The sequence below is a fragment of the Anas platyrhynchos genome, chromosome 12, assembly GCF_047663525.1.
Source record: "Anas platyrhynchos isolate ZD024472 breed Pekin duck chromosome 12, IASCAAS_PekinDuck_T2T, whole genome shotgun sequence".
NCBI classification, from domain to species: domain Eukaryota; kingdom Metazoa; phylum Chordata; class Aves; order Anseriformes; family Anatidae; genus Anas; species Anas platyrhynchos.
In genome coordinates, this window is record NC_092598.1 from 4,225,916 (window position 1) to 4,237,991 (window position 12,076).

Sequence of the window (12,076 nt, forward strand, 5' to 3'; positions counted from 1 at the left end):
CAATTTACCATCTCTTTCTGAAAAATCTGTTACTTTAAGCTTTTTGTTTGTTTGTTTTTAAAGGTACCCCACTTTTTTTCTCCTCTCTTAGTCATTTGACATACTGGGATTTTAGTATCTGAACATTTATAGAGCTAATATTCCTTTCCATTTTTTAAATAAAGAAACTCTGCCCAAAAAGATAACATACATCAGTTATCAGCCTCTATTCAAAGTACTTGGGAAGCTGTTATCATGCTTTGTGCCACTTTTAGTAAATGCCTTTAAGATATTTTAAAATATTTCTGCAATGTATCAGAGTCAGAGAAACTCATGATATTTAGATGAGTGGCATGTCTAGAGGATCAGCAAATCTGCCACAGATATCAACACCAAAAACTCAAAGCCAAACATGAAGCAGTGCAGAAAACTGCACATTTGAAAAATCATATTCACACCTTCTTCTGGAAAATATTGAGCTTTCCCAGAAAGCAAGTTATTTTAGGAGTATGTTTTTTCAAAGTATGCTTGGAGTCATCAATAGTTGAGAGTAGTTGAGAAACACCTGTTTTTCCAACTATGGCAGATAATGCACGATCAGAGGAATGAAACGCCAGTAGCCTACCAAAGAATTAAATCCAAGATCCTCAAAGAAGAGCTGGGCATATTCTTTTTCTTCCCTTAGTATCAGAGAGAAACACAGAAAAGGAAGTAGAAAAAGCCATATTTATAGGAATCAGAAAACATACTATTAGGAAAGCATTAACTAAGGGTAAAAAAAAAAAAAAAAAAAAAAAAAAAAGCCTTTTCTATCATGTATTCTAAGTGGAAAAGAAAGAAATATTAGATATTGCTATATATGTCACTTAAAAAAAAAAGTAGAAACTGAGGTCCGGCTATAAGGTAAAGGCGTGCAAGTAGGAATTCTGTCAAAGACAAGACAAAATGATACAATTATTCTAACTCAGAGCTGGTAGGCTCCGAGGTATATATTTTCCTACAATCGCTGTAAATATGAATATTTTAGAGGTTAATACGAAGATCAAATGTGGAATGCATTTGCTGAAAAGATTAATATCTTTTCATTAAAACTGAGGGTGCACTGTTAGTTCAGCATTTGCATTTAGATCGAGTAAGTAATAAGTATATTGACTGCTTAAGACACATATCTCAAAATGGAAAATATGGATGAAGAGGATAGTGTCCATTGGCAGAAGTGGAGAAGGTCTTTCTGTTTTCTACTGTTCTGCCTTCAGAGAACTTAAGCCCTATCAACAAGAACACTGATTTACTTATCACAGAAAAACTGGTTGAATACTGTAAAGAACATTTATGCAAGCATTCATTCCTTCGTGCAACCAGTGTATTGGTGAATATGTATCAGCAGACTAGCACTGACTTGAAAAATTGTAAGTCAACGTACAGTCATTCATAAATGTGTGGGCAGGAATGGGTATCTGCTAGGTGTTAGACTTCTGTTGTTGCAGTTGTTGTTTAAGGTTAGAGTCATCCAGATAAGTGAGAGCCTCAGCCTGCTATTACATGATTACAAGTAGTCTACATAAACATCAGCAGGACAGGCTAGTGTAACTCCAGGTTTCTCATGGTTTATAGTATAAAGCTATCAGCTCCATCTTTTCAAGTAATAAAGAGAGGGACAGGTATATATGATGCAAATAATGATATTTAGATGCATCAAGACTGATTCAAAAGGTTAAAAATGTAGGAAATGCTTGCTGGAGTGGTGCCATGGCTTTGTGCAGGCACACTGAGTGTCAGTCTCACTGAAGAACTCCCATTTATTTAACTGACTCCAGCCCTGGGTTTCTCAGAATCACAGAATACTTGAATTATTTTTCCTGAGAAGAGTTTTTAAAAAAACATATATAACAGCATATAGTCCAGCACAAAGCAGATATCTCAAACTATTTTTTTTTTTTTTAACTTTAAACCAAATTAAACACAGCAGTTCCTATCAAAAGCATACTACTCCTCAGTGAGAAGTAAATAATTCACTTAACTGTGGTGACAATGGTCTTATAGTACTATAGCCATGCAAAATTTATACTAATCATACAGGTATTTTCCTACAGACCAAGGGTCTGTAACTGGCCAAACAGCATTGTGGGTAAGCAGAAAAACTGATTACTGTTCCATAAAAGAAATTTAAGAGCTGGTTCAACATTTTACAAGTGTTTCCTCCTCCTATGAACAAGAAGTGTTATTTTTCTTTCACTGCAGGGAAGTGTCACTTTGAAATGGACTCTCCATTCCTAAAATCCAAAACACACACACCTTTTTTTTGTGCCTGTTTGGGATCATTTAGACCACACACTTTGGTAGAGGGCATCCTTATCTGAATCTATGAATCAAATGTGTTCTCCAATGGATATCTGGAGGTATAATTTGCCCCCTAACACTCTTCAATCTTTATCTCTGACACATTCAAGGATGCCTACCTAGCTCTCGCAAGAATAAAATGCTCATTAATCTTCAAAAATATGTCCTTACCTGCCTTCTGAAAATGAAAATGGACGTTCTTGAATAAACTAACAGAGATTTGCTGCAAACCCTGAGGATCATGCACTTTTGGAAAAATTTTGAATGTGAAAAAATTATAAATGAATATAAGCTGGTAGATTCAGGCCATATAAATCCTGCATGGTGCTGAGTTTTTCTTTGAAGGCTTAAAGCACTCTCAGCTTCCCTCAGCAGATGTCAATAGGAATCAAAAGCACTCAGAAGTTGATAAAATGTGGGATTCTTACATATACTTTTTCTGCATATTAGAGAGTATGACCTTGTTGTTTAACACTTTTGTAGGTGATATTATACAATGGAAATAACTTCAAAGCAACCACTGTCACCTATCTGTGCTAATTTAAACTTCTATTCAAACTTGTTAAGCAATCAAAAACCACGTCCAATTACTAGTAGAGTTGCTGGGAAATTCTAATTCATGAAAACTGGATCTGGCTGAAAGACGTATTTTCTCACTTTACAAAATTTTGAAACTGTGTCTTATCTTACGTATCTTCTAAATAATTAGAACAAAACAAACAATTAAAACAAAACAAAATAAAATAGCTAGGTTGAAGATCTGCAAATGGACATTCAACCCAAAGAAAAGACCTGAGAATACTTTTCTATTTCTAGATAGCATAGAAAGAAAGCAACCCTAAAAAGAGTGAAATGACTTTCACATTACATATTCCTTCTGTTGCCTTATGCATGTAACAACATTCATAAAGTGTATGAAGTCACTTACCACACCTGAAAGCATTATCAAGACACCTAATTACGTTTAAGTCACAGAGAAAGAAATTTCAAAGGCTTGTAGAAATTTAACAAAATTCATTTTGAACTGATCCTCTACAGCTAAAGGAACAGGTGCAGCCTGAGGTTCACCAGAAAGAAGTTCATCTTTTTTCTTCCCTTTAATTCTTTTTTTTTTTTTTTTTTTGAAAAAACATCTATTTAGAATTCACTTTCAATCCTCAAATATTACCAGAAAAAAAAAAAAAAAAAAAGCTTGACTTGATTTTTATCTCCTTATATTTATTGTTAGTCTAGATGTTTACTTATGAACGCTGAGATTCTCCCATATATATTTAATCAGAAATAAAAATTGAGGCCCACACTTCACTTTACTTTTGGGTAAATACCTTTGTTTTGATTCTTTGCACTGAAACAAGAATTTCTGAGGCAGTGTCATGTCAACTCCTATGAAAACACTGAAGCATAAAAAAGTAATATGGGCTGTAGAGTATGTTCAAACCAACCAGATAGTGAGACACAGATACAAGGCATCTTGCACTACACAATAAACCCAGTTTCCTGTTTTCTCTGATACACAAACATGAAACTGATTATACTATAAATAAACAAATAAGCAACAAAAACACAACACAAAACTTACATGCTGCTAGTTTGTCTTAAATGAAATGGAAAGTTTCCCAAAAGCATCAAAATCCAAGTGGTGGTCAAAATTACAAAAAGAGATGTAGAACTTGCAACTGTAATTGGTGTTTAAGCATAATTTAAAATAGTTTATATCAACCTCTGGTGCCTATAGATGTGATTAATGCAAAACAATTTTCTCCTTCTCTATGTCCATATCCTTGAGAAACTTCTACTTTAATGCAGCTTCTCATTTGGTGTCTAAGGCTAATACAGTTTTAAACAGTACATGTCCTAGGAACAACTGAAGATAATCCCCTTTTGACTAGTAATAGCTTTTTTTATGATTCATACAGAAAATAAATACAGCTAGCAAAAGACAGAAAAAATAGTAGTTTTTGTAAATTTTTTAGTTTAAGTAAAATCTAGGAGAAGCTGATGGTTTGAATTGGCAGTCACAATGCTTCAGGTTCTCCAGAACCCATTTTTTCAGATTCTGAAACTGGAATTCCCCAGCATAAATCTTCCCCCATGGAAAAACTATGTTCATCTTCATGAGCTACACCTGTAATCAATGCTGACTAAAATCACAATCATCAAAAAGGAGCAGCTGAGTTGTTCACATTCATTTGTTTTTCCAAGGAGTCAATGTAAAACTTAAACAACTTGCTGTTCTACATTCTATCTATCCTACCGTAACACGTTATATCCTGAGACACTGACTAGAAGTATTTATAGTAGCAAGATTATGTTGGTAACCAGAATTGTTCAGAACAGGATCATTAGGCCATTTGTCCCTAAAAATTATTATTCCAATTTAAAATAGGTGATGTACATCTTTGCATATGAATGGTAAACTTTAGAGATCCAAAAAGGGAGATATGTCTACTAGTTCCTATACAAGCAGGAAGGGGCAGAAATGGCTGAACCCACAAAGATGACAGGAGACAACACAGCATCTTGAAGAAATAAGAAACTTGCTTTTTACCAAGTCATTCACTTGACAAGTCAGTATTAGACTGGTCTTTAACAGCAGATAACGTGGTTTTTTTTTGTTGTTGTTTGTTTTTTTGTTAAAATTTTATACAGTTCACTCTACATTTTGACTCATAAACAATTCAGCATGTGTTGCAACAATAACAATTACTTTGCAGTTTCAACAGGACAGCAGTTTGCCTTGTCACCTTCAAAGTAAAGGTAACAAGTTGACTACTAATACAAATCATGAGGAACTCAGATCTTACTCTCTGAATATACTACCCAGCTGTAATATCAGTTCGATTTCAGCCAGACTTCTTGTATGGAGACAGCATCATTATTTCATGAATCACCAGTGACCTTTGGAAGATACTAGGAAAAGCAGGCATGTTCATTCCCTTCCATTGATTTTCTAATTTTGAGTAAATTGGTTTAATCTGGGGAGCGGTTATCTATTAGGAATAAAAATACCTAAAGTGACTTTAGAAAACAGTATAAAGCTTTTGAACTGAAACAATGAAGTTAGAAGGGAAATCTGAGGCAAGAAGGTAGTGATTATATACATCTTAATTTGCACATGATTCTGTGGCCAGTCACACAAGTATGAAAGAACTGAAATTCCTTTGAACTTAAAAGACCTAAAGGCCTAGATCTTAGTTTTATTGCATCGTGTGTCTGGAATATGTATTTGTTTTACCCATGAACTGTCTGATGTTGGAAAAAAAAATGCAGAAAAATGAGTCACCTAAAATGTGTATGTGGTATAGGTATTGTTTTCACATGGTTAAAATAAGACATAACATGCTGAATATTGACAACATTGGATAGTCCTGTATCTAACCAACATAAAAGACTAGTTCAGTAAATCAGTATATACACTCAAAATAAAACAAGGTTGAAGAGTGACAAGTTAAGATCTTTTGGATTTCCCTGAAGCAGACTGCAAGGAAAGAACCTAGTCGCCTCGAGGAACCTAAAAGAACACAGCCCTACATAACTGAGGAAAGTGGTTATGTACAGAATAACCATTCAGGTCATCACTGTAACGGTTTCCAGATTTCATACGTGGTGATAACATCTAGATTTAGTTTATTGCCTTCTGAATCTCAAATTGTCATACGTAAGTTTTCTTTATTATCAGTTCGTGCTCTCATTATATATCAACAATAAATGTAGTAGATTTTTGCATGATAGTAGCTCACCTCCAAGACACTTGCAGACAATCTGTCCCTTTACTATTCCTTTCTTGTATTTTCATGGGGTACTAAGTATTGGTACTAAGTTAATTATTCCAATAAGTCTTCTCAATAAAAACAAAATTCTAGAAAAAAGATTTAAAGCACTGAACTGTAACAATCTCATAGCAAGCTACACACACAATTAGGTCTTTTTTGTTTTTAATTTGCTTTTTTTCTTGTTTGCTGCCAAACAGTCAGTTGGTAACTCTAGTTTGACTTCCATTTATTCCTGGGATCTTCGCTCTCATCAACCAACACCAGAAGTCTTGTCCAACAATGATGAACTTTTAGATTTATAAATAGTGATCACAGAACATACCTTCTTATGCCAAAATAAGAAATTAACAAAAATCTATAAAAGACTCCTCAAAGTTGATCATTCCAACCCCCAACCCCAACAATACTCCTGAACATTTCCTAATATCACAGGAGATTATAGGTATGAACATTAAAATATCTCGTGATTGGAAACTTACCTCACGATCCAACATTGAAGGTGACACCACTGTGACAATATCTCCCTTCTCTGGATCAATATAGAACATGTTTGGAGATGGTTTGGTGGGTGTCTGTTTGATGATGTTATATCGCAGAAGAGCATTGTCTGTGCTAGAGTCATCAGCATCAAATGCTGTCATACGCATCACAGTTGTTCCTAAGGGAAAGATGGACAGACAATGTAGTTAGTAAGAACACTTAAAATTATGCTGCCTTCACCTGTGAGAACCAGGTGGGTACAAAATAATTATCTCATCAAGACCATTAAATAGTTTCACATGATACTCAGTCTGTAATTGCAATTTTCCTTTTTTTTTTTTTTTTTTAATTACTACTGAGCTAACAACAAAAAGTTGTTAGTGCTTCTGGTTTGCAGCTGACAAATTACTAACCAAAAATTTTGTTGCTATCCACATTAATAACATTTCACTGGGTGAAGTGCAGATGCATCTTCTATGCTTTAGATTCTACAGGTAGAAAGTCTACAAGAAATCCATGATGAAGACAGCAATGCTGAAATAAGAGAAAGATCTCTGTACTTTGAATTCTTGCACAGTTTCAAAACTGGCTGGACGTTTTAATCCTTCTGTCAGTATGACAAATTTTATCATGAATAAAGCCTACATTATTCTAATTTTGATTTGAACATACTTATGGGATTATTGCATAATTCTCAATATAAAATGCCCACCTTTATTGCCAGACTATCCTTATCGTGATGAAGTTGCTTTTAATATGAAAATGCTATAGCGTACACTTCTGCTATAGAGAGCAATAGGGTGAATGCTGCTGATTGCACAGATTCTTAAATAATTTACAGAGGAAAAACCTTAATACTCTTCTACCTCACAGTTAATACAGAGGCAACTGAGGTGCTGCCAATTCTCTGGTTACCTAATGGAGCACATACTCCCACATCATGGGATCAAGTATTTTGCCATCTCTTGGATAGGGGCACCAGACGATGACAAAATTAAAATGCTATCATAGCATCATTTATTTGCTTTGTGAAGTAATTTGGGAACAAAGGAAAGGAAGTAATTCGACATCTGTGATATTCACTCCTAGACCATTAAAACTTATTCAGTTAATTTACTGGTATAAATATAATTTTATATATTTTTTTTAATATAACTAAAAGCAATATGTCATCACACCAAAACTAAAGCATTTCTGGTAATATTTTCCTGAACAAAGAATAGAATCCTAACAAACAAAGAAGTTGTGATCAAATCAGTGAACTAGTTCCAACGGTGGATCAAAATTAAGTAACAAATTACTGCAAAAGATATTAGCAAATTTTAAACCAACAAGGGAATATAAGAAGGTATCTGTTCCTTTGCCTCAAAACCTCAACCAAAACAATTTATCAAATTCCATCAACTATCCAATTTGCACTTAAGTTACTTAGTAGTGAAACCGTATCATGTAATGTTTGAACCACAAAGTTAATTATAATTCTTTGCTAGAGTTCAATTCTTATATAGCGTCTAACTCTTTACTCCTCATAGACTTTCAATAGACAAGTATTACTCTAAAATGTCATGAGGAATCATAAGAATGGCTTCGGTTGGAATGTAACTTAAAGATTGTCCAACTCCAACCCCCTTGCCACAGGCAGGGATGCCACCCACTAGATCAGATTGGCCAAGGCCCCATCCAGCCCGGAATACATTTGAAATACATTTTCACTTCATGCTGGGTCTGTAAGACTTGTCCTCAGTATCCACAGAGACTTTGCAAAGTAACTACAAAGGGATTAAAACCCTCTAGTACAGACAAGGCCTAAGACATTACATTGGAAGTGCCTGCAGAACGGAAATAAATATGTAACATTCGTGTATGGTAATAAGCAGTGAGCTTTTATTCTTTGTGAAGGTCTTCAAGCATAGATTACTTAAAATCAAATAAAAATGAAGTATTGCAGTAAAAATAAAAACAACTAATCTACAGGCTGACATAATTGTTTCACTCACTGTTAAACAAACATAACTGGCTTGTTTAGATGTTTCTTTTTTTCTTTTGCTGCATTTCTCAAAGTATTGCCTCTTGTTGTAGTGACCTTGAATACAAGCTCTCAAAGGTTTTGCTTCATTGCTACTTCAGGCAGAGTTACCCCCCTGAGAAATATAACAGAGATCTGACAGCATGTTGGTTTTATTCACCAGTGATTAAAGGTCAGACAGCTCAAAAAGAAGCTTACCACTGGATGCCATGCCATGTTTTCCAATATTACAAGATGATCCTAGCCCTGATATTTTCAACTACTTTGAGACTTTTTCAGAAGCAAAAAGAAAAAACATCTTTCTGTTTTGAAGGATGAATATTCAACCTCTTTTTAAAAGTACAAGGAACTTGTGACACACTGTGCTATTTTTTTTTTTTAGGTATTTATTGTATTTGAAGAAGATTATTTATATTCATGTTAGATAACGTTTCATGAAGATCATCCAAGTCACAAGACTTCACTGAAATAAATAAGAGTTAGGGCAAGACTTCAAGAGATCTTAGAGTGCTCAAAAAGTGTTTCACTCAAATGAAATTCAATGGTAGTCAGTACATGACTCGTCCTTGAAAAATGCAATTTAATGGGATGCTATGTTCAAGTACATTACACTATATTTTTAAATGAATTTAAATTTCTACCATTATTCATCTATTAGAGGAGTTATGTTCAGCAGAGATTCAAACCTGATTCAAATACATACTCAGGTGGAAATCCTATTTATACAGTTGTCCTAGACAGTTTTACTGAAATATTTCTAATGATGAGTGTAAAAGGCACATACAGATTTTAAGATCTCATGTAAATCCCCAAATCGCTAGTTACTCTGGCATAAAGCTGGCTTGATACAATGGCTGAATCTGACTCTGATTTGCCAGCTGCAGTTCTTTAACCTTTCTATTCTCTGGACATGATCTTGTTCTGTGTAATCTGTTCTGCTGCAAAAAGATAAAAAAAATTCTAGTAAGTCAGAAGAACAGAATTTCACATTCATTTTGCACAGAGATGCTAGTGCCAGTAGGACAGGTGTTGAGAATATGATCCATTTGTTTTTATCTTGCCTCTGCCAAAGATTTTGAGATATTGCTAACTAGTTAACATCAAGGTAGTATGTATGCTTAAACAAAAGTTATTCTACTCTCACAAGTTCATATAATAGATGCAAAAATGCACATAAAAATTGTCTTTAGATGTCATTATACATTAGTACAGTCTGTATAAAACTTTATCTGTTTTCTGTTTGTGAACATCAATAAAAAGAACTACTTCTCTTTAAACACCACCTATATACACTCACCACCACAACCACCAGGGAAGCTGCTTAATACTGCTACTGAAAACAGCAAGGAAACCTTGCACTGAGTTGAAAACTGGTGCTAGGCTTCTGCAGCCACGCTGAGAATGGCTTGTACTCAGAAACATATCCCTGTGCTCACACTCACAAGTATGTTTGCAAACTAACCAGAGTTCACTGTCCATTCATCTCAAAGCACAGTGGTACCTCTTGTGTATTCTACTCCATTAAAACAAAACAAGTAAACCCACTTCTCATATAAAAAAAAGTTATAATGGGCTGGTATTTGTTATTGATGCCTCAAAATCACAGCAGCATTAAACCAGGAGCTAAATCATATTCCAAGAACCTGTTGGAGAAGTCTCATAACTGTATTTCCAGATAAGAGCTAGCCTCAGTTGGGGTGTACACTGAGAGTACAAACGTGACCATACATTTAGGATGGGGCCACCACAAAGACTATGTTTAGAGATTTCATTCCTAAAAATGCAGTCACGCTAACTTTTATTTTAAAAGGTTCTACCACATACATCCGGTCCAAAAGAGTTTAAATCAAGATGCATGCCTCCTCAGTTTTACTCCTTCATCATAAAGTTTTATTCTTCATAAAAGATTCATTTCCCCAGACCCATAAACTGACTACTTCTAATTCAGTGTCATTTTATAAATACTTCCATTCCTGGCATCAATCAAATGCAGCTGGCTTTCAAACCACAAAACAACAGCTTGCTACATTATCATGTTAAACAATATATATTAACTTATCAAGCTGAGGAACAAATGTCTGCAAAATCAGCAACTTTATAGTTCTGCTGATGATGTGCAGATAGTCATTGAGGCAGTCTCTCTCAGTGAAGGTATAGTTATGCTGTGTTGTATTTCAATATTCATGCGTTATTTGCCACACCTTATGTGCAGTTTCACTGTTACCATAATCGCTCAAAGCCTCTGCTTGCACCTCCCAGAGCTGCTCATCGATCAGGAATATCCACTAGCCAAGTCATTGCTCCAGAGGCTGCAGCTATCAATCTGTTGATTGCTCATTTGGCCTGTAAGTCGGCTTGGAAATATTGGCAAAAAGCTCCCTTTAGACATTAAGAAGTAAAGCACAATGCTTACACAATTTTGTGGTGATTGGAGCAGATGGTTTCTTGGGAAAGGCTCTCTGGCATTTTGTTATTTACTTTGTAATAACCTTTTTCTTCCTTTCATCTTCTCCACCCCCCCCTTTTTTTTTCTTTGAACTTCAATATGCCAAGAGGATGGTAGGGACAGTTCAGCTGATGGATGAGATTACTACTAACAGCCTGACCCCTTTTTTATTATTTATTTTTATTTTCTTCTTCTGTGTGGCCTTATGACTTTGTGTCCAACTCCTTTTCCAGTTCTGGTGTAGAGGGCAACTGTTCTACATCCTGTTCCCAACTGTCTGGCAAGGGATTCATCAGGTGTAACTGAGTGTTACACTGATGCACGTTGTGATTTTTGAAATTTTGTAGAGTTTTCCTGAGCAATACAAGCATTTTTATTTCTGTCTTTCAACGTGACTCAGGTAACATTCATTCACTCGTTATATTTAAGTGCAATTTATTGCTATTAAAATAAATTTACAAAAAGGACTGAAGTTTAGTGGAAGTTAGACCTATTTCTAGCTTGATCAAATATGTGAACACGTGTCTTTACATAAACCCTTAGAAAAAGACTCTGAATTTGAATAGAACATTAAAATATTCAACTTAAGGACTGAACAATTTTGAGTTAGTGCTTAAAAGCTTCCTTTTAAAAGTAGATTTTTTTATTTGTTTCCACTGTATGTTCAGTTCTGTCTTCTGCACATACTGCAGAAAGAGTCCAATTTCATAATTAACATGACCAGTTCACTGAATTCTATTTCCATCTTCTTCAAAAGTTCAGGTGTACCTCTGTATACTGAAAATAACCAGTTCCACAAAGGTATACTTCTGAGAAATAAAGCTATTTTAGCCCAAGAAGAACAAAGAAGAGAAATGGGAAGAAAAAGGAAGAAAACAAAAGGGTTACTAACAAATCTAGAACACTTTATTGCTGTAGAAAAAAAAGACCAAAATACAAACTCAGAAAATGGAGCAAAGGAGGAAACACTTCTATACTCATCATAACTAATTACATGTTTAACTGTCATTTTGTACTTTAAAGACAACAAGC

The 12,076-nt window shown here is 34.7% G+C and overlaps 1 protein-coding gene across 5 annotated transcripts in view; it reads right to left on the reverse strand.

The window, feature by feature from the left end:
* Positions 1-12,076, reverse strand: part of CDH13 (cadherin 13) — a 479,376-nt gene that overhangs the window by 138,983 nt on the left and 328,317 nt on the right. For all 5 annotated transcript variants that reach the window (XM_005020165.6, XM_072044043.1, XM_072044040.1 and 2 more), the window contains one exon: positions 6,572-6,750. In XM_005020165.6, coding sequence (XP_005020222.4) covers positions 6,572-6,750 — 179 coding nt within the window. The remainder of the gene's footprint in view (positions 1-6,571; positions 6,751-12,076) is intronic.